This window comes from Rhinolophus sinicus, linkage group LG04, assembly GCF_036562045.2.
Source record: "Rhinolophus sinicus isolate RSC01 linkage group LG04, ASM3656204v1, whole genome shotgun sequence".
Lineage (NCBI taxonomy): Eukaryota > Metazoa > Chordata > Mammalia > Chiroptera > Rhinolophidae > Rhinolophus > Rhinolophus sinicus.
Window position 1 is genome coordinate 64,322,821 of NC_133754.1, and position 23,414 is coordinate 64,346,234.

Genomic DNA, 23,414 nt, shown 5'->3' on the forward strand with positions numbered 1-23,414 from the left:
GAGGAAAGATCGGATAGTCACTGGTTGTAGCATGTAGCAGTGAGGACATTTGTGTGTCACTTTACCTCTTCCCCATCTAGTTACATGCAGTAGTTTTGTCTACTTCCACAGGCCTGCTATGGGCATTTAATTAGACATAAGACACAAAGCTCTGAGCAGTCAGTATTTAATAAGTATTCTTTCTCTCTGTCTGTTGTTTGAAGCCAGCTCTCATGACTCTTTTATGTCCTCCCACTTACAACCTAATGGCTCTCTGATTGTTTCTAAGAGTCTACATTTGTCATATTTCAAGTTTCCTCCCCCGCTTGCCAATTTTGGCATCTCTTTCTAATTTTGGCAATCGGAACTGGTTGCAATGCTTCAGGCTAGACCTATAAGATGTGGAGCCTCAAATGTTGGTTACTGTTGAGGGACAAATTTATCTAAGGGATAAGTGAGGTCTTCATTAAGAATGTTGATTCTAATTAAAATGCATTGATTCTCTGTCCAAACCATGGGCGAGAGAACTTAAGTATAAATAAAAAGAACCCAAAAATAACTTAGGCGCTTAGAGCAACTATTGCTATGATCTGACCAGGGTAGAATACAATAGAACTGCCACCTCCTTTGTTCTAATAGCAAGTATATTACTATTAATGTAACCTACAGTCGCAACCGTATTTGTGCAGTCTGACCGTGCCTCAGCTAAATCCCCTAGGTTTCTTTCAAGTTGGATAATTTAACTGAAACTTGAAAATTTAATTCTAACATCTAGTAGAAAAGCATAGCTACTAACATATATTCAACGAAAGAACAAGCTTTCAGGTTATCCTCACAGAACAGATTATATGTTTATTATTTAACAGAGCCAAATTATAGCTATGCCCAGGCATGCTTCTGTTTTTACAGATATTAACTCATTTAATCCTTATAAAAACCATGTGAAGCAGGTATAATTGTCATTGCTTAGGAACAGGGAAATTGAGGTGAAGTCACTTTCCCAAGGACACACAAATAATAAGTGAAAGAGCTAGGATTCAAGCCTGGGTGCTTTGACTCCAGAATCTGTGTGTGTGTGACCGTCGTGCTGCAATAGTTTGGGCCTATAAGATTCAAGGGAGAGAAAGGGCGTCCACAGCCTGGTCATCACGCAGATAGAATCAGTCCTATCGTCCAAGGGGACTGAGGGTGACACCAGTCACAGTTATCAAAACCAAGGTTAAATGTCCAGTCTCCCTCATCCTGTTCTTGCGGGGGGGCGGGGGGGGGTTGTTTTTGAACCTAAGCAGAGGACTTGGAGATGAACAGGAATAAATGTGCTCTTGTTAGATTCAGGCTGTGCTTCCAGTGGCTGAGCCTCGCCCCTCGGGAGCTGCTAGCCAAGCCACTCTGTCATCCTGCCCTGCTGCTGTCCTTGCCACCTCCAGCCACAATCACAGTCAGTGATTGTGACTCAAACCTTTGCGGCAGGCCCTCAGGACCCTATGCTGCCTCTGGGGAGAGAAAGGGAGAAAGGTTGCCCTGTCCTTCACCCCTATAACGAATCCCAGCTGAGAAGTTCCACAGGGAGAGGGAGCAAAGAGAAACTGCTTCTCCTGATGTCCAAAGTAGCAGACGGAGCTGGAACCAGACAGGCAGCTGGGAATTATGCTGGCGCGAGAGGGCTGGGCCTGGCTGCGCCGAAGCCCCTCCCCCACAAAAGAAGCTCCCACCCCCACCCCACCCACACTGTCCCTAGAAATGATCCTTTAAAGAAAAGGAAGTCTGAACGGAGGAGGAAAGCAAACTTTGTTATCATAGGTTTGTGTCATATGAGAGAAGGAGGGAAAAATCCAAAAGTTGAGGAAAGAGCTCTGTTCATACCCTAATCCCTGGGACCTATACATCCATGACCTCATGTGGCAAAAGGGATTCTGCAGATGTGATTAAACTACAAACTTGAGATGGGGAGATTACACTAAATTATCTGGTGGGTCCAATCACAGGGATTCTTCAAAACAGAGAACCTTTTTAAACTGTGGTGAGAGATTTGATGGATCCCCCGTTGCTGGCTTGGAAGACTGGAAGAGGCATGAACTAAGGAATGTGGGCTGCTTTTGGAAGCTGGAAAGGGCAAGAAAATGGAGTCTCCCTAGGTCCTCCAGAAAGGAGCACAGCCCTGCTGACAGGACTTGACTTTAGCCCAGTGAGACCTGCGTCAGAGCTCCGATCTACCAAAGTGTAAGATAATAAATTTGCATTGTTTAAGCCAGGAAGTTTATGGTGATTTCTTATAACAGCAATAGAAAACAAATGCAAGCCCCTTGAATCACATGAAGAGCTTTCCCCATGAACATCTAGCCACCGGTTAAAAATGCTAGGACTGTCCTCTACACTGATTTTCAAAATTGAGAACTGGTGACGCACGTACAGGGAGAAAGGGTCATTCCGCAAGGGCTTTACTTACATCAGAGGAGCGGAGAGCAAAACTCACAGTCACAGGGTGTTTCCCTTTCTGTGCAATGTTTCAATAACTGGGAAACGTTACACAAAATCTGGTTTCCAGGAACTCTCACAAAGTTGAAAGGGACAGTGAGCCCGCATTTGCACATTAGTCTCAGTAGGGGCTGTCCCATTTAGATGAAGCAATCCTTGCTCTCCCGTTCATCACTACCCATCACTATCTATTTTCTTAACATTGGACCTGCTTCACTCCTTAAGATCATTTGCTACAACCCCTGGGGTAAATCAACACTTCCCCATTGTGTCCTACTGTCTTACTCAGAAATTTAAGATATATCTCATCCTAAGAAGCCCAGAGTAGTCCACCTCCCCTCATCTTCTCCCAAGCCCGACCCTGCCCCCACCCATTCTAGAATGTTCTGTTTGTAGGCAGTGGTCCCTGGCCTTCAAAATGGCGTGGGATTGTTCCCCTGATTTGGCAGACACTTAAGCCCTCTGCCGAATTCCCATTCAGCATCTGGAGCCAGCCTGGGAGAAGGTGGCTGGCACAGTCGGGCCCTCAGGAAGGAAACTTGGAGGCAAGTAGAAAGAGGCCCAGCCTTGTCCTCAGGAAGTGGGGAGGGGCATGTTCATCAGTGCAGGAGCCAGCTTCTGAAGGTCTGCAGACTGAAAGAAAGGAACCCCCTCCCTCCTAGGCAACGTTCCCTGAGGCAGTGTGTATTCTTGAGAATTCTGAGATAAACTGGGGTAGGGAACTATCACAGGAGGGAGGCCTCTGCCCCCTGGTCCCTGGGGTTCACTCACAAACTGGGTCAAGGCTGGGCAAATCCACATCTATAACCTTGAGAGGGCTGAGCTCCCAATCACAGTTGAGGGCCACGACAAGGCAAGGGGGGTGGAAAAACTATTAACCTGGGGAAGAAGAGAGAGTCTGCTCCAAGAACCTCCATGTCCCTACCCGAGGGTCAGAGCACAAGGCTAACTTGTACTGGCAACTCAGGACTCTCCTGGCTCCACAGTGGTACCGTGGCCCCAGTCCAAGGATGGGGGGCCCTTGCTTACATTAGGAGAGAGGAGAGATCTGTCACAAGATCAGCAAAGGGGTGAAAGGAAGTGAGGCGAGGCTGGATACTAAGGGCAAAGTCTCATTCCGTTTTCCTCTGCCAGAGCATTCCAGGTACCACAAGCTCCCACCTGACAAGCAAGACAAAGTGTGACATAGACTGGCTCAGGGTGCACAGGTGAATGATCACGACTTCCAAAATACCAGAGCTGGAAAGAATCCAGAGGACTTCTCATTCAGTGATTTTCTGATCGTGCTTCAAGGGGCTCTAGTACTGCAAACAGCTTTCCATGAGGCCACCAATGTAGAACAAGGACAGGGAGAGAAACCCCACCAAGATTCAAATAGAGCAACTGTATTTTTATGTCTTTTACACATCCAATTTCTGTTTTTAAATATTGTTTAATAAAAAAAGATTCTGCTACCAAAAAACGTTTAGAAAACCATAAATCAGATGCAATCCTTCACTTCATAAATTGAGCCCCAGAGAGGTGAATAACTGGACATCATAGAGAAGGTGCCAACACCAGGACGTGAGTGTGGGGAAATTGCTCAGCATCCTCCAGATTCCCTTTCCACTTCTTCCTGTTATTCACAGAACTGCCCTGAGTTTCAATCAGACTCATGACTGTCCAGCTGGAGACTCCATTCCCCAGGCTCTTTTGCAGATAGGTGTGACCATGTGAAGAAGCCCTCACCAAAGGAAGGGAAACAAAGTAATGCTTGAATTCTTACAAAGAAAATGCTGTCCTCCCACTCTTTCATACCCTCCCTTGGGGGCTGGAACATGAGATGTGTAACTGGTAAGCCAACTTCTACCATATGAACAAGGGACACATCTTAGGGCAGAACCAAGCAGCAGCAGAAAAGAAGCCTGGTCTCTGACGGCTTTGTGAAGCAGAACCACCTCCCATCTTTGGAATATTCATGAACAGAAATAAACTAGATTGTCTGAGCCTCTACTTTTATGTCTCCTTCCTACCATAGCTGTAATATTTATCTATTGCTAAATAGCAAAAAAAAAAAGCTCAGTGGCTTAAAACAACGAACATTGGTTGCCTCATAGTTTCTGTGGGTCAGGAATTTAGGAGCAGCTTAACTGTGTGGGTGTGTTAGGATCTCTTATGAGGTTGCAACTGGGGCCTGCAGTCATTTGAGGCTTAAAGCTGGAATGTCCACTTCCAAGCTCATTCACATGGCTGTTATCAGAGACCTCCAGGTGGCTTCTCCATAGGTGAGTGTCTTTGTGACCTGACTCCTGGCTTCCGCAGAGCAAGTGACTAGAGAGAGAGACAGAGAGGGGCCAAGAAGGAAAGTCAGTGCATTTTTATCACCCAGTCTCCAAAGTCAAGCACTATCACCTCCACTTCATTCTACTTATTAGAAGAGTCCAGAAGTCCAGCTCAGTCTCAAGAGAACGGGAACAAGGCTCCATCTCTCGAAGGGAGTATCAAAGAATCTGTGGACATATTTTCAAAACCATCATGGGAGCTTAGAATGCATCTTAATTAATACACTGGATGTACTGGTTCTTGGTCCAGTGCTGCCTCGGATGCTTCATGATGCACTTGGATGACAGTAATAACGAATATTTACTGGGGACTTTTTATGGGCCATGCATATGCCAAATATTTTTCAAACAGTTTGTTCCTTGTATGACACTTCTGGGGTAGAATCTACTACTGGCCTTAATTTTCCAAGTGAGGAAACTGAGGTTTAATGTAATTAATACCATGCCAGACTCCAGAAGCTTCACTCAACCGCTCTCCTAGTTAGTGTTGGGGAAAGAGTATGTTTTGTGGAGAGAGGCCGAGTTTGGTTGGAATTCTGTCACCAACACTTAAGAACCATGCAATTTTTAGTAAGACTTAACCTTCTTGAGCTTCTGTATCGTCTTACAGGAAAGTAGAAAATAATAATATCTGGAGGGTTGTGGTGAGGAATAAATGAAAATGTGTGAAGCACTGAGCACAGGGCGTGGAGTGCAGTGTGAGGGTCAATGAAAGGTGGTTGTTTCCCCTCTGCTTCATTCTTGAACCCCCACTCTCATACATGGGATGGGTCAGCTCTGGCCTAGAGTATTGGTTTCATTTCAGAAACCTAAGGACATAGCAGGTCTATGTAGAATTCCTGGGAAATCAGGTTAACTCAAATCCCACAGCTTCTGTTTCCTTTCAGCCTCTTCTGGTACATAAGAAAAACATCAGGGGCTCATTGGGGAAAACCCCAGCATCAATGCCAGAACTGACTCAGCTTCTGGAGAGAGAAAGGAAGCCCTCCTCAGCCACATCAATGCCTTTTTCTCCTACTGAACTTCCCATGTGGATTGGGAGCTGGGGAAGGGAGCGGAAAAATCTCTGCTTCACTTTCCTGAAGGACCACAGACCTTCAGGAAAGACCTTCAGGGGGCATTGCTGGGTAGAGTGTGAATCTTTGGCCAACAGTTGCATCAATCCCTAAAAGCGTTCTGGTACTGAGACCTCCAGGGTATCTGGACAAAGACCAGATCTTTTAAGAATGAGTAACAGGCCTCATTTGCTCAAATATACAACAACCCTAAACCCCTCCAAAGGACTGTGTGTTCCTCTCATGAAAACTGTTCTCTTAAGAAATGAAAAAGTTTGGGAAAACATTGTGACAATTTGCCTGATTTTGAAGTATGACAGGTTTATTTGCAGTTAATTAATCATTTTTTAAAATCGACCATGGTTAGCAAGCTCTTCTGTGTTATAGGGCTGGATTTGAAGGCCATGGAAGAGAGTGTCTTTCGAAAGGTAAAATGTTTTGATTATGGTTTCTGGTCCCATGCTCCTCCACAGAATTAGCTGTCTCTCCCCAAAGTGTTTCTCTAGTGCTGACAAGGCCTAAAAATGAGGAGGCTTACGGGCGGTCCACGAGGATGCCGGGGTGGGGCTGTGGGAAAGAAGAGAATCCCTGACTTAGAAGTTTTCCTAGAGGCATAGTATTACCTTTCCCTCATTCCATGGAAGCTTTAGAAAGAAAATTCTACTTAAGATTTCTCAAGCAGCTTTGAATATATAACCAATGAGCTTCTTTCCTGTTTCCGTTTCTTCCTCATAAGCTAACCAGACTTGGCCTATGAAGCATCATCTGGTTGGGGGGTGGTGGGGTGAGTTATCTAAATTGTATTGACATGATGTGAGAAAGCAACTTGTCTTTGATAGGAAAGTGTTGGAACTGAACCAACCTTTTAAAAAACGTCCAAGACCAAAGCCCTTCTTCACCCTACATCACTCAGTCTAAGCCATCATTTGCGGCACTGCCTCTTCGCCACAATGGCCAGGAGGGATGAGAATGGGAGATTGGGATGGATGCATCCGGTTTTCCAAATTAGAGACCTTGAATGCCTCAGAAGATCTTACTGAATGTCTAAAATATCAGACTTAAAATATGAATTGATATAGAACATTCTGACGACTGTATTCATGGTCCATGTAGGTGCCGCCTGAGATATTCACTGTCCTGCTTGACCAGCTTGGTCTCCAGGAGAACTTCCACTGTTTCTACTTTCAAGGTATCTTCCCACCTCAGCTCCTTCATCTAAGGTGGGGAGGAGACATTCTTACCTGCCTCTCAATTTTCCCTTCAAAGACTCTCCCTCTTTCCCAGTTGTGCCCTAGAGGCACCTAGAAGGAACTCTGTAATGCAGTCAGGCTCACCTATAGACACCTTTTCCCTGAGCCAATTGATCTGAAGAACTATTGCTTAAGTAACAATTACGTGTTTTTTAATCCTCTACACTGTACCTAGAACACAGTTTAAGTTGTATGGTAATTTATATATATGCATGCACGTACATCCATTTCAAAATTATTGAACCAGACACGGGAACCACCACACAAATGGTTCATGCTCTTGGAAAATCTCTTCTGAGGAAATCTCTTCTGAGGAAGGCTCATGAAGGGATCAAATTCAGGGAATCACATAATTATCTTTATAATCCCATAACATACACTGTACATGAAAATTATTGAAAGAGATGCAGAGAGGGAAAACGGTGGGCAAACAAAGAGGTGAATTTTGAGCCGAATCTTGCAAAATGCCAGGCACAGATAGAAAAAGGGCATTCCAAACATGTCATACCTTGTGCAAAATCAGTCAAGAAAGAATATACTGTGTTCAAGGAACAACAAAACCTTCATGGCTGATGGATACATAGTGTGTGGGAAAGGAGAATGCATGCGGCGTCAGGAAGACAGGCAAGCGCCAGACTGAAACGATTTGAATGCCATATTCTAAAGTTTGACTTAATCTTAAAAACCCAAAGGACAAAGACAAAAGTTATTAAGCAAGAAAAATAAATGATTAGGTTTATGTTTTAGAAAGATAATTCTGGGGTCAGCAAAGAAGATGAATTTGGGATTAAAATCAGAGCATATTCTTCTCAGCATTAACTGCATGAGAATTTTTGGGGACAAGGAATGTTAAATGAACAATTCTGGGGCTCACCCTTTAACTACTGAATCAGAATCTCTGGGCTCCAGGCCTAGGAGCCCATATATGTAACCTCTCTAACACAGCAATGATTCTTGTGGGCTCCAAATTCTAAGACATAGAGGCAAAGAGGCCAGTTAGAAAGCTTTTGTAATTGTTCAGTTAGGAGGTGAGCTGAGTTGGATCAGTACATGATGCCCTTCCAGACTAGCTCATAAACAAAACAATTATTTTAAGACAATTGCATAATTAAGGGCTAAACTATTTGTCCTGGCCAAGTCGTTTGATATCTTAACATCATGCTTTTAAATGATAAAGCACTAATATGCAAATCTTATTTGAGTGTCACAAGTTCTCAAGAGATAGGGAAAGTATTTATCACCTTCAACTAAAGATTAAGTTTAGTAGGAAGATTAGATTAAGTCATTCTTATTCATTTGCTTGTTTGTTTACTGTCTGTCTCCTCACCGTAGAGTAGAAACCGAGGAGAGTAGAAACCTTGCTGACATTGATGGGTCTCTGGTACAAAGATGATTGGCACAAAGTAGGCTGGTGATAAGTACATTCTGAATAAATGAAAGACAGAAAAAAAGGAAAAAAGAAAAAGAAAAAAAGGAACACTGCAATGTCAGGTAAAAGAAACCATATTGGGCAGGGGAATTAAGAGTTTCAGTCTTTCTTCCAAGTACTATTCATGCAACACATTCACTGTGCTAGATGCTGAAGATACTGCCCTTAAGGTATTGCCAGTGTTGATTCCTGAATTTGATTCTGTTATTCAGGAGCATGGAGCCCTGACAAGTCTACACTGTGGATGAAAAAGGGTGTTGTAATAAATCATAAATTCCTAACTGAGTAAGTCATGCTGGGTAGTCACAACCCAGGCATATAACTTTTTCGTATAAGGTTTATCTTTGCTTAAGCAAGCCCTGCCCATTGTTTCTGTGCGTCTAGGTTAACACACTTTTGAAATGCCTCTTTTCAGATCCCTCCTTCTAATACATAACCACCCTCAAGAGAGCACATAATTTTAACTATTTTGTAATCTAATCCTCACTTTGTTTTCTCCCACCTTCATGTAATCTTCCTTATGTCCCATCCTTAATTTCAAATGCATAAAAAAACAGACAAAAAAAAAAAAAACCCTGCAAAACTGTTATTCTCCAGAGCATTTCAGATCTTGCTTCTTGTACCTGTCATCAGTTTGGGCTCAAATAAACTCATAAAAATTCTCTACAGGTTTGGATATTTCTTATGTGGACAACACTAATCTTGGCTGGCCAAAAATGAGATGACAACTAAAGCTTGGATTTCCAGCTTTCACTTTTGTAATTCATCTTCTTTACCGTCTTGCTTCAGTTCCCTGCTTTTGCGGTAAGCAAAGGAACGTGCTAGCCTCCATTCAGGACCGAGTCCTTGCCTACCGAACAGAAGTTGAATCACTCCTCAGAACTGGTTTCTCAAGGGGCTATAGCAATGCTAAACAGTAACAGCTCTGGAGGCAGAAAACAAATGTGGCACTAATTGTTCAGTTTCCTCCAAGTCCCTGGCGCAGGAGGTTGGTCCCCGCAGCTTGGGCCATCTCACCGCTCACCGCGCGATACTCTTTAGACAAGTTTTCCCAGGACAGTGAAGGTAAAGCCGGAGGCGCCATACCTTGCAAAGACGCTCCCCTCTGAGATGGTGGGGCGGGCCTGCGAATAATACCCGGGGCCAGGAGGAAGGCTCTCATTGGCCGGAGGGCGGATGACCGGCTTGAGGCGGAGTTTCCCAGGGGTATATAAGGGAGGGGGTGTGTGCAGCCTGTGTCAGTTTGGGAGTCTCTACCTCCTGGTGTCAGTGCTGTGGGACCTGAGCCGAGTCTCCCTCTAAGGCTTTCCCTCCTTCGCGGCTGGTACCCCCACCGGGTTCTGTGGCGCCTCACGACGCCAGCTCCGGCGCTCTTCCTGCATTTCCTCGGTGGGTGCTTTGATCCGGAGGACTTTCTATTTGTTTTCTCCTCTTTCCTCTTTGTTGCTCTAAAACCGGCCTCGCCGAAGCCCCCCACTCCGGAGGGAATTCGACTCCTGGGGAAAGGCGGCTGCCACGAGCTATCCCCGCCCCTCCTGCGGACCCGCCAGCCGCTGCACCCACCCCACCTGCCTCCCCCACCGCCTGCGTTCGTTTGCCGGAGGAAGCCAGCCGCGAGTTCATTGATGCACCCATTCCAGTGGTGTAACGGTGAGTCCCGAGGGCCGGAGGGCGAAGGGGCGCTGGGCTGGCGGGAGAACCAGGACCCGGGAGCAAGGCGTAAGATCACACTGGCTCGTTCTCCCTCTCGAGCCAAGTTTCTCATGAAATCGTACGTCCTCGTGCCCAAATCTGCTCTGTACAGCGCGGAATTTGAAACAAAAAAAAAATCAGGTTTAACTGAGGACGGAGAAGGGTCTCTGAACGTGCGGGGGGCGGGCGACGTGGGAGCCGCGGGGTTCGCGGCCTTTGTGTGGCGGCTTCGCTCTTCTCCCCGCTTCCCCTGTCTTTGTGCGCTCAAACTCTGTTCTTTGTTGTGGTTGTCGGAGGAGAATTAAATCCGCGCTCGGGCTAGGATCTAGAGGGAGCTCAAGTTCCCGGCCTGAAACTTTGCAGCCTATTTTAAATATGTATACAGTGCGGGACGGCCCGGGGGTGGCTTCCTCTGTGCCTTTGTTGGCTTCGCACTGGCTGCCAGGGGGCTTTGTGCCAGTGGAAAGTGCCAGATTAAAAAGCGTGGCTTTATTGAGTTGATAAAGCCTTGCAGATATCTCGGCGCCCTGCTATCCTTGAGTGCAGGGCTAGTCTGGCGGGAGCTGGGTGCTTTCTGGCCCCAAACCCCAAGGCCTGACTTCGACTGCGGTACTAGCTCCCGAGCCGCACCTCCAAACCCAAACCACCTCTCCTACCCGATTCACTACCCCCATCCCCCACCTGGCCTGGGTGATGCTAAATTTATCTCACCTGAGGCTTTTTTGCGGTTCAGGTGACAACAGGTTGGGCTTGGGTCTAATTCCTCAGCTACCTGAAAGGAGGGCCTTCCTGAGCGGGTCACTTCAAAACCTGGGATACTAATACCCTCCAATTGCCTTAGGGTCTTGACCGCCTGTACTAATGCTTGAACAGTTGGGGTTGGTGTGTGGCTAGCCTTATCTCTGAATATGGCAGGCAGGTTAGTTAGGGAAAATTCACTCTTGAGAACAGACTCCTGCCAGATCTTGGATTAATTATTTCAACAGGCTTTTGTTTTAAGGCAAGGTTTGGACAGCATATGTATGAGGACCCCCATCCCCCTCTTCCTCTTGCTAGTAGGATCTAATTTCCTGAAAATGAACCAAGCTGTGTGTGATAGGCGGGCACTGCCGGGGAGAGGGTGGAGGATGGGGGTGAGGAAGGACGGTGCATCCCAGCATCTGGGAAAGATTCCCGTTGGCTGGGAAGGAGAAGCATTTCCCAGATCCTCTGGTCTTTCTGGCCAGCCCTTTTCCTGACGTCATTCCCGCTCCCAGCCTGCTCACTTAGATAAAACATTCTGATGTCAAGGCATTCATAGGTTGGCTGAGACAATGGAACAGAGACTTGAGAAGAACCAAGAGGTTGTCAGTCACACTGGCCTTGATTCTGGGCAGCTCTCTTTCTTATGAGGTTTTTAGACCAGCAGAGGACTTGCTGCTTTATCTTTTCACTTCTTAAAGTGACTGAAAGATCCTGTTCTTTGACTCCAATGAGTCCCTCTCACCCTGGAGCCCCTCTATCCTAGGGTTGGTACTCTGTCCTTACACATTTTAGAGGAAAAATGACTTCTGTGTGTGTATATATATATAATCCCCCCCCCCCATTTTTTAAATAGTAATACAAGCAAATGGACCTTCTCTTGACTACAAAGCTCTTCTCACCCACACCTCTTTATCACATCAACTCCTAACCTCATTGACTCAGTCCTGGAGTCCCAGGGAAAGCTTCTCTCATACAGATGAGATGGGCGAGATAAATTGGTGAGAGAGAGGACTGCTGAGGCCAGAGCACCTGCAGCGTGCACACACATACCCTCTGCAATAGCTACTGTCACCACTCTGCAGATTCCCAGAATGGGAAACCAAATGAGGTTCTTTGTGGCCCTAAAGATACTAGGATACAGCTCATAAAAAGTGCACGGAGACCCAAGGCAGATTGTGGGTTAGACCATCTTATAGCCTCAAATATGGCTGGTGGGGGAGGAAGGCCTCATTGGCAATGAGGACACAGCTTCCTGGCAGGGAAGTCCTAAGACCCTTTTCCAGAATAGATGAGTCCTCCATGATGTCGTCATGAAAAATTACATTTCCTTTGGTCCACAGATAGCAAAAATTTGAGTGGAGGGTAGAGGGGTGATGAAAACTTTCTAACCCTTGCTGAAGCCTAAAAAAGCAAGGGCTTCCTGTTGGGCATAGCAAAGGTTATTTATTTTCAGCATAATCAAAAAAATCTTTCAGGACGAGAACAACTTTTTGTTTCCCCACAATGTCTAGGTCAGTGCATAAATAAGGCCTTCTATGTTCTTGGTGATTGACTGGTCATCCATTAGCTGAGGGCAGTTTCTGGGCAGTTCTCCCAAACATCAGTCTACTTTGAAGTAGACAGGTTGCTTTGAGAAAACTGGGAGTTAACTAGTTATCAAACACTAGGCTAGGCACTGGAGAATATACAAAAGTCCTCAGCTGTCCTCAGACCTGGGAGCATTCAGGCTTGTTAGGACTCTCATCTCTGATTTCAGGATTATGGGAGCATCTCTGCAGAGGTGCCTCATTTCGGTGAAAACCTTTGTGTGTGTCTTCCCTAGAAGGTAAAACCATCTAGTAATTCTCCCTTGCTTTTTTATCTTTAATGTCTGTCATGGTACTTGTCATAATCAATGCTTAATGCATATTTGAGTTAAGTTGATGCTGGGAACAATGGATAATGTACTGCAATTACTGAGTATGCAAGAGCCAGAACCCGTGACAGGGCTGTGAGCACTAGAATTCAGGGAAGAGAGGGATCACTGCAATATCACAGAGACCAAGCTCGGCGGACTTTGGGAAGGGAGAGGGAGTTCCAGGCAGGGAAAGTTGCATGAACAAAGGTATGAAGGCAGCGAGTGAGTACAAGGTTGGGCAAGAAATAGTGAGGAGACGGGCCCACATGGGGTGGTGATGGAGGACATGGGGGCAGAGAGTTTGAGAGGGGACCCAGTGCATATGTGTTCAGAAGGACTTGAAGCCAGTCATGAGTTTTGGAAATGCATGATAGAAACCGAGTGGAGGGACAGGACAGACATGTGGGCTAAATTAGAGGAGGCACTAGACGTCAATTAGGTGTGAAGAAGGACTTGGAATCGAATTGGGCCTAAAATCTGCTTGGCGTATGGACTTGGCAATACAATTGCGTGCAAAATGGGAAAGGTTTGTAGGAAGGCTCATTATATGGTCACAGATTGATCTAGGGAATAAAGAGGTCTGAGATATGTGATGCCAAAGATGACTTCCAGTCTTTCAAGCTAGACTTGTGTTGAGTGGTGGTAGCACTAATACTTATAATGTAGAATTCTGAAATACATTAACAGGTTCTGGCTCCTAACCAAGATGTCAGGAAAGTTCTTAAACCTATGTTGAAGGCTTGAGTACAGAGGTCTTTGGAGCCAGGCCTTGTTAACTGTTGGACTATAAACAGTTTAATGATTGAGTCTTTTAAGATTAAATTGGTCGCATGAAAATGTGCTTGGGATGCAGCCGGTAGGTGGTAAATTCTAGTTTTCCCCACTTTCTGAAATCCAGGAATTTTATGCTTACCTTTTGGATCACTGGTATTTTTGCCTGCAAGCAGGAATAAACATCTAACTAATTTACTGTTTACGTCCTATCTTTTTTCCCCTTATGGTTAAATAGTACAGAACATTTACGAACTGTCAGAACCAGTAGTCCCAAGATAGAGATTGGCTCCAGAATTGGTTAATCTAGCAACTCAGCTGACATTATCTTTCCTCCTCTTTCCCTGTTCTGTCACCAGCTTTGTACTGAATTGCTCTCTTTCCAGCTATAGTTTGGCTGCCCTCATTCCAGGTGTTTTGAGGAGATGTGAGCAAAAAAGAAAAATCTTTCCAGCAGACAGTCTGTTTGTTTCTTTGGCCAGAACCCTGTCTCATATCTGCCTCAACACCAAACCCTGGCAAGGGGAAGGTGACTATCAAGGCTGATAGACCAATCAGGATTTATCCCTAAGTCAGGTGAGAAGGGGCTGCATCTAGTGGCCAGCGCTTCCCATGCTGCATGTACAGGAATCTGCTGACGACCCAGTTAAAATGCAGATTGTGATTCATTTCATCTGGGGTGAGCCCAAGATTCTGCATTTCAAACAAGCTCCAGGGAATGTCATTGAACTATGGAACTGCACAGGGAGGCTCTGAGTAGAAAGGGGAATGGTGGCAGTAAAAGCTGCAAATTCTACACACACACACACACACACACACCACTTTCTGGAACACTGGATTAGCTTTGGAGTGAGTAATTTCTGTTCTTTTTTCATTTTGCTAGTATACCATATGGGCTCTACCGTTTTCTGCCCATTTCCTGAAGCCTTGATCCCCTAGATGGAGATGCTGTTTTAAGTGCTATGTGTAGTAGTCCATTTCATAGGTTGTTTAAATAATTTACCCATGATCACATAGCTAGTGTTAGAGGTAGGATATAAACGGAAGCACCTGAACCAGGTGTAGGAGCCCAGACCTTGCCAGTTCTCTTTCCATCCTTGCTGACAGAGGACCATCAGCCCCAGTGGTAAATTTCCAACTATAATATTATTTTTCCTCCCCCTTTCTCTACAGGGTGTTTCTGCGGCCTGGGACTGGTTAGTACTAACAAGTCCTGCTCAATGCCACCCATCAGTTTCCAAGACCTTCCCCTCAACATCTACATGGTCATCTTTGGCACAGGCATCTTTGTCTTCATGCTCAGCCTCATCTTCTGCTGCTATTTCATCAGGTGGGTGGCTCACTGGCTGACCCAGGGTGGAGAGTCAGGGAGGAGGCCAGGAGTAGGGGGAGCCAAGTGAGGCTTTCACAGTAGTCACTAGCCTCCCACGGGGGCCCCTGTTTTGGGGACGGGGCTTAGCCTGCCCTTCCCTGGGCCCTTGAGGTCTGGTGTTTCTATTTCTATCAGCCTATCCAGCAAGTTGTCCCAGAGCATATAAGGTCACCGTGGGTTGGGCTACATCCCGCCTCTTGGCCAGTTATTCCAAGGTTGCCTTTTGACCGAGTAATATCATTGGTGGTCCCTGAACTATCTCTCTACTCCCCACTTACACACTCTGGATAGCCAGGGGTATGTGGGCATGAATTACACCAGTGGCACATACCTCTGCCCTCCTGGGAAATCCTGTTGTCAACCCACCAGATGCTAGCTAATATTAGCAAGCTGATGTCTGGAGAGCTGCTTGTTTATTCTGCTTTGTAAGCTCTTATTTTTGAGAGTGAAAAAAGTAAAAATGTCACTTACTCATGTTGCACAGGGATCTAGGGAAGGACTAGCCAAGGTCCAAGAACTGTTTTTTCTCCTGTTGATAAGACATGGGAACTGGTGCTTGTTTTGTACCAGAAATTTGGGGCATGACTGGTATTTAGAGTGGAAATTAAAGTAGTGTTTCTGACAAGGGGATGCTTTTGGTATTAACAGTTCTTCATTTTAAAAAGTCCCTAGGGCTACAATTTTCCACTCAAGCTACTATCTTCTCTGAAAATACTTTTATTTTTCCCTTTTGTACAATTGAATCTAAAATTTGCATCGAACTAATAAGTGGGGTGACAGTAGATTTCTGGTATCTCCCCACTCCCTCCCCTTTCCCCAAGGCTAAGTTTTCTTTCTCAAACTTTTTTGTCTTCCTGACCACCAACCACCCCCATCTGCCCATATCAAGCAATTGATGCAATTCCCCAGTCACTGAAGATGGACACATTCCAAATACCAGAGATTTGTGTATGATGCTGTGAGGAGTCTGTAAAACCAACTCTATTTGGTTCCTAAACACACACACACACACACACACACAGGCTCACACATGCCAAGCTGAAAAGGGGGTCAAGTGAAGAAAACCTAGAAAAGCACTCTGGGCCTGTAAGTGGGTGATCAGTGTTCATTTACTAATTCTGCCACTAATAGGTATGGCCTTAGGTTTTTAGCTATTCTTTACTAACTGCCATCTGTGTTCCAGGCATCATGGTTAGCATTTTATAAAATATTTAGTTCACTTAGTCCTCAGAATAGCCCTCCAGTTTAGGTATTAGCCCACTTTATAAATGAGGAAGGTCATGCTCAGGCCGTTAAGGATTTGCCCAAGGCCATGTATAGGGGGATATATAAAGGCAGACTAGGTTGGTGACAATTAACTAGTTTTTCAGATTCCATACATTTGACTTCTCTGATTCTTATTCCTTGAATGGGGAGAAGTGGGGCAGCTGTGGTATCCGTGGCCACCCCATTATAGCTACAGATTGGGGTCCTGCAGGACAGGCTGGGGAGCTGGTTACGGCTGATTAATGTTTGGCTGGACTGAAAGAACAGAACAGCAGAACCACAGGACATCAAAAGCTTTCCCCACTGGGGCTGTTCACCACCACCTGTCTCTACTGCAGGAATCTGTCCCTTCACCATCCCACCCTCTGTTCTGCAGCCTGCCCAAAGCCAGTTCACCCTGCAGTTTCATCGTTCCAGAGGCTCACTGGTGTGTGGCAGCCTGTGGGTGTCTATATATAGAAAGACACACAAGCACAGAAGCCACTTCCTCTCCCAGCTTCTTGGTTTCCTTCTCAGCCAAAATAGACCCATGACCCCAGCTCATGACCTGGTGAGCTCATTGGCCAAGGCCAACTTCACTCCCAGCTCCCCTCCCTCAGTCTCTCCTCCCACCCCCCAGGGGCTGACCTCTGCCCTACACAGGATGGAGGGGCCAGTGAAGTACAAATAGGCAGGAAAGGAACAATTATTTTCAGGACTTGGTTGCATTGTTTGTTCCAAAAGGGAAAAGAAGCAAAGGGAGAGCCCATTGGCAGTGGCTAGAAAATGGTGTCATTGAAATCAGGATATTTTTAGTAGCTTTGCTCACCCAGCAGCTGAGAAGGCCACCTGTCCAAAGTCGTTGGCACTATATCCCCTGCTGGGATGGCCCAATGTCCTTTTCTGCTTTGTTTCCTTTGCAACCTCCCATTTCATCACCATTGGTAACTACCTGATCCATAAGTCTACATGTATGGTGAAGGGTCAGCTCTGAAGCTCCTCACTGTTCTGAGCATCCTGGGCTCTGAGAGTCAGGCTTCTGGAGTTTTCCTGGATAAGACCATTAAAAGGAGTCAGCCTATAAAAGGGACGAGGGTGAGGATGGAGGGAGCCACTGCTATGATATAGCAGGCGAAAAGGCACCACACGCACTACATAATTATAGCCATTTTGCAGTTGAAGCTCACAGGATGTGTGGCATGCCCTTATTCTTTGAGTTAAGAAGCAGGCTCCTTACCACTTCCTTATTTACTCTGTACACAACCTGGTAACAGCCACAGCGCCTTCCGTCAGAAGGTGGCTGTGAACACACTGACTAAATACTTTTCTGCCTTCCTCAGCTTAACTCAGTGTCAGTCAAGTAACAGTTGTCATGTAAGCTTTGGATGCATCCTTTCCTGCCCTCACTTGGAAGTGGGGACAGAGATGCGCGCGCATGTGTGTATACGAGTATATGAAAGTGCAAAGTGAAGGATGGGACAATGGGAGTCCTGGTTAGGCATTTAACCCAATCCTCCAATGACCAGAAACCCTCCAATGAGAGAAGAGAAAGGGGGCAGTGATATGTTGCCCCAGGCCTCAATCCTGTGGCAGGAGTCACTTAGACAGCCTGGAGTTCCTAAGAGGCTCTTGGCACATGTGGCCTCGCTAGGTCCCCTGACTTCCTGTTAAGAACGATAGAGATCTCCCAGCCTGATCTTCCTTACCTGCTCCCTGGCTGCTTTGGGCATGGCTGTGTCCCACCTTCTGTATCTCTCACCACCCTGGGAGCAGTTTCAGCTTTTCTTCCATGCCCATGGAGCATCTTACCTCATGTCCTTTGATGGAGGCTTGTGATTTGAGATTCTCTCTTCCTCTAACTCAGGTCAGCAGTCTGTTTCTGCAAAAGGTCAGCTGAAGGTCATACGGTCTCTACTGTGCGAAGCAGCCACAGACAATTTGTAAACTATGAGCGTGGCTGCATTCCAGCAAAATTTGAGTTTCATATAATTGTCACATAAAATGAAACAGAAACATTCTTTTGATTTCTACTTTTAACCATCTAAGGATAGAAACCATTCTTATGTTTATCAGCCTTATAAAACAAATGATCAGCTGGATTTGGCCCTCAGACCAGAGATTGCCGCACCTACTCTAATTTGGCTTGTTTTGGAAGCTTCCTTCCAATAACTTAGACCGATGATAGAAATGACCAGCGGGAGAGAAAGCTCCATATGGCACCCACACGTAGGAGGCCAGAGAACTGCCTGTAGAATTCGGAAGGTTTCCCTGACTGAAAAATTAAATGGCGATAAATGGATGGAGTGATGTATAATCACGGTCCCAGCCATTTGCACAGTAAGCTGAGAGCTGTAGGCTTGTTAACAGGTGTTAAAGAGCTTGGGCTCTGTAATCAGACTTTGATTCAAATTCGGACACTGCCGCCAATTACCTCTGAAGTTTGGGCAAGTTAATTAACATCTTTGGACTTCATTGTTTTCTCATCTGTAAAAAGGAAAGGATCTCCCTCTAAGGTTGTTTGGAATCGATGGGCACATATGTGAATGTTAGTGCAGGAATCGATACATAGCAAGCCCTCAATAATGATTTTCCTATTGCCATGAGTGACATCCTGCCAGGTTCAGGCTATTGGGAGTTAGGCTGCATACAGGCCACCAGCTTGAAACAAAAAGAAGAAAAGAAAGAAGGGACTGCCTGTGTTTGCCTGGCACTGAAGGGAAGAGTGTGCTTTGGTTTCAGAATATTTGTGTTCTCCGGGTGGAAAATTCCCCAGGGTCGACAGACTTATTTATCCTGCTACCCTGGCTTAATGGAAATATCCCTTTTAAGAATATCTTAACTTCTAGTATACATTCAATAAGCAATTGTTGATCTCTATCGTTTGGGAATCTGTAGAAATTTATGTACTGGAAAATGGCAGGGAGAGTGAAGGAACTATTCGGGGTGCTCTGCCAGGGAATCTGGGCCCTGGCAGTAAATTTTGAGGCTGTTGAGCCTGAGTAACAGCCTGAGTCCTTAATCCACTCTGGGGGACCTGCATAGGTCCAAACCATATCCCCCAGTCTCTAGGATGAGACACCCCTGTGGGGAGCCCCCTCCCTGCCCCCAGAATAATGCCAAGCCGCCATCCCGCTTCTCCTACTTGGAATGGCTGTTTGTGTGAAGGCATAGTAACCCCTTCTCTTCCTTTTTTCTCCCCCAGCAAACTTCGGAACCAGGCACAGAGTGAACGATATGGATATAAGGAGGTAAAACACATCTTTCCCTGAGACTTCCTCCTCTGCTACTTGTCCTGCTAAAGACAGAGATGGAGGAGAACAAACCTAAGCTGTCCTGGCCTGGAATTCCCCTCAGGCCCGCCCCCCCCCCCCCGACACACACACACTGTCTTCACTGTCCCCAAGTCTGGTTGGCGCAGGCAGGTTGGCTCAGAGCCCTCCCCTTTATGGGGTGAGGGAGGGAGAGGGAGGTGGGGCTACGCAGGGCTAGGGACTCCATCCATTGGTTGATACCACCTGATCCCTGTGGCTGCTTTCTTCTGACACCACGCCTCTTTTCTTTCTAGGTGGTACTTAAAGGTGATGCCAAGAAGTTACAATTATATGGGGTGAGTGTACTGGGATCGCACGTCTGAGGGCCCCACTCGGTAAAGCAAATGGTACCTTCTCCGGTTTTCAGCCTGGACACTTTCAGGGGCCTTTTTAGTCTTTTAGTCTCTTCCTTCATATCTCCTTGGGCCAAATAAGTCACCCATCCTAGCATGACATCAATAGACTTCATTATGTCTGGAACCAGCACTGGCAGAAAACAAAGGGGTCACAAAAGGGTTTGGATGAGTGGTGACACATGGCCTCAAGAAGCCTGCTAGTTGTGATGTTTAAGTGGAGGATGGTCATACCACTCCATGCCAGACTGCAGCTAACTTGCCCCATGTTCAGACCCATGCCTTGTTTTTCCATTAAAGAAAAGACGGTCCTTTTACCCTTATATACATGCTGTCCGAGCACACTGTGGATCAGACTAGTGTCTCCATTCCTCTGGTTCTCCCCCTCCGCCCCACACACAAACCAATTCCTGGGTTCCCCTCAATGCTGACTGCTTTCGGAAGAGGCCATTCATTCCCATTCCTTTCCCGCTATGCCTTTGAGGTCACCCAGCTCATTTCCCAAGATCTCCTTCCATAACCATGGACACTCCTGAGTGTGTTTGTTCTTGTCTGGAGCAGGGAGGACCACAGATATCTTAGATACCAGACTACTTAGAAATGGCCACATTTTGTCCCATTTTTGATACGTTATATCTCAGCAAGTTCAGGTATTTTCTAAGCACCCCTTTAAAAGAGTAATTCAGTTGAGATTGAATTAGGGGGACGTAAGGCTGGATTTAAAGCGTATAACTGACCACATACACCATACCCTCTCATCCTTACCTCTAGTTATTGATACATGTCCCCTTGCCAAATGTATGAGTCTGGAATGGATTAAAAGCCATTTCTCTAGAACGGCACTGCCTAATGGAAACCCCTGTGATTATAGAAATGTTCTATATCTGCACTGTCAAACGTGGGAGCTGCTGGCTACATTGTGACCATCGAGCACTTACAGTGCGGCTAGTGCAACCGAAGAACTAAAATTTTAATTTTGTCTTATTTTGGTTAGTTTTAATTTAAACAGTTACATGTGGTTAATGGCTACCATGCTGTCAGTGTCGTTTTTAAAAAATATGATCAAAGTTTCGCGGGATGATAAGGAAACTGTGCTACATCTTAGTCTTTTGAATGGGGTCAAGATAATGTGTGTTTAGGACGGGTGAGTGAGGTTCTTCCCCGATCTCTCACACTGCCCCTGTTCTTTCCACAGCAGACCTGTGCAGTCTGTCTGGAAGATTTCAAGGGGAAGGATGAGTTAGGGGTGCTCCCATGCCAGCATGCTTTTCATCGGAAGTAAGTGTCCACATTGGGGATGTGTGTCCACATTGGGGATGTATGTCCAGGGGTGCCTTTTAAAAGAAATAAGCAAGAAGTATCTTTTAGAACCTCCAATCTCTACCCTCTCCCACCTATCCCTGTATCCTATCGGGATAGCAGTCAGGCTGGAGGGGTTAGACTGGGGCAAGGATAGAGACGGTTTGTTCTGAGAAGCAGCTGGGCTCTGAAGGACAGCCAGCCAGAGCAGGTTGGGATGTCTCAGTCTCTTTTGCCCACAGGTGTCTGGTGAAGTGGCTAGAAGTTCGCTGTGTCTGCCCTATGTGTAACAAGCCCATCGCTGGTCCCACAGAGGCCACTCAGAGCATCGGGATTCTGTTGGATGAGCTGGTGTGAGTGCTGCCCCTGCACCAAGACCTGGAGAAGACCTCTTGCCTTGCCTCGTGGGTGCCTGGTCCCTTTGCATAGCTGCAGTAAACAAGACTGTTGGGTGGTAATGGTCATGCTTACCTGAAAGGGAGGGAGTGCAGGGCTGGTCTCCCACCATCAGGGTGAGACCAGACTGGCCCCACCTTCTTGCCTCCCGAAGTCTTGTCTGCTACTCAGTGCTGACAGCATCACCCATTAAGACCAATGTATCCTGGTACTGGACTATTTACCGGCCTTGTCTCTGCTCTGGGGAAAAAAAATCCACCCCTGTCTGGCCAAGAACTTGGAGCATACCCCTTCAGAGTTCCCCTTAGGAGGACAAGCTGCCCTAGAAAAGGGATGAGATGGACTCTGCCCTCCACTCCTATCCACTCCTTCCATAAGCAGGTTAGAAGGGAAGGAAGGAAGGAATGAAAGATCAAGTGCCTCCAGTAGAAGTCGGGGAGGCGCTGTGGGAGATCAGGAAGAGCAGGGACAGACAAAAAAGTCAATGTTTACATGGGACCTATGGAAACAGGCTGGCGGGCCAGCCTGCTGACTACAGGGTAATGGAGGGTCAGTCCCCTCCCCCTGCTAGGGTCTGAGGTGCTATCCATTCACTCTCTTCCTCAGTTCAACTCAGAGCTTCCTATTGGAGGGCCCCTCCAGAGAAAGGGCTTGTTCTACACTCAAATGGATTCCCAGGGGCTTTTTCTAAAAGAGCAAAAGGGGCCTGGGGATGGAGGTGTCTGAAGGTTAAGGTAGCAACAGATATCTTCTTCCCCGGTGTAAATAGTATTTTTATACTTCATCCTCACCACCTCAGGCTTTATACATGGAATCCCCCAGAGGGAGAGGGTGGGGGTTTCTGTTCCTCCCCAGAATGGGTGAGGGTGGGAGAAGGTATGTATTTAAAGGAAATTAAATTTAATAACAAGTTTCTCTAAACTTTTGTCTGTGGTTGTGGCCTGTGTCTGTTGGCCCTTTTCTGCCAAGAAAGGGAACAAAGTTCTCTAACTGCCTCTTTTCATTTCCCCACACTCAAATAAAAAACACACAAAGATTCCTTAAAAAGAAAAATTGGTATTAGATTATTATCTGCCACATAGATTAAGACTATTGTCAATGTACTTGACTACGTGACTGAGCCAGGTTCATTAATTGGATTTCTAGAACATTTTTAAAGAAGGTCAATGAATGCCACCACAGTGTTCCACTGACTAAGAGTTCATAGAATTCTACTTGTAATTCAAGGAATTGTGTTCTTAACATAACTGAAAAGGTCTGGGTTGCTATCATAGAGGCTTGATCTCTGTTTCCTTATACTTTTCTTACCTGCCAGCGGATGCTCACTGACCCATCCGACCCTCCCATGCCATGTTTAGAAGTGGACTTAACATTTTATGCCCCTGTGTGCACTCGAATCTTGCCCCTGTGTCTCCCACCTGTGCTCTGTCAATGTCCCAAGGGAGCTGAATCAATAACGGATTGAGTGCCAGGAACTATCTTCTTGGCCAACAGAAGTATGGAGCAGCTGGGCTGTGGTCGCCCCCTGCTTGGTGGAAGAGGGCAGTGCCAGTGGTCACCCCAGGTGGCAAGCCTTGGATGCCGTGCATAGTAGGCGCATTGCTGAACACAGTATAGTGTCATGGTGGGTCACGACATGCAAGAGATGCCCATGCACCCAGAGGAGCCAAGCCCAGGGGTAGGCGATGCCCTTCCACCCCAGGAGGCTGGCACAGTAGGTCTCACACTGGACACACCCGAGGTGCAGCTGGCACCGGTCTTGGTGGAGTCCTGTGCCTGAGGGCGTGCCTGTTTTTGTCACTTCACACTTTCAGAGGTTATTCCT

At 46.3% G+C, this 23,414-nt stretch overlaps 1 protein-coding gene across 2 annotated transcripts; it reads left to right on the forward strand.

The window, feature by feature from the left end:
* Nucleotides 1-9,761: 9,761 nt before the first annotated feature.
* Nucleotides 9,762-22,510, forward strand: RNF122 (ring finger protein 122). 2 transcript variants are annotated; one of them, XM_019743185.2, is made up of 6 exons: nt 9,762-10,159; nt 14,787-14,943; nt 19,433-19,478; nt 19,796-19,837; nt 21,090-21,172; nt 21,436-22,510. In XM_019743185.2, exons 1-6 carry the CDS (start codon nt 10,135-10,137, stop codon nt 21,548-21,550), a joined length of 468 nt encoding a protein of 155 aa, XP_019598744.1. In that variant the 5' UTR covers nt 9,762-10,134; the 3' UTR covers nt 21,551-22,510. The 2 variants fall into 2 exon arrangements, with proteins under 2 accessions (XP_019598744.1, XP_019598746.1); XM_019743187.2 differs by having other exon boundaries at nt 21,093-21,172.
* Nucleotides 22,511-23,414: the final 904 nt, after the last annotated feature.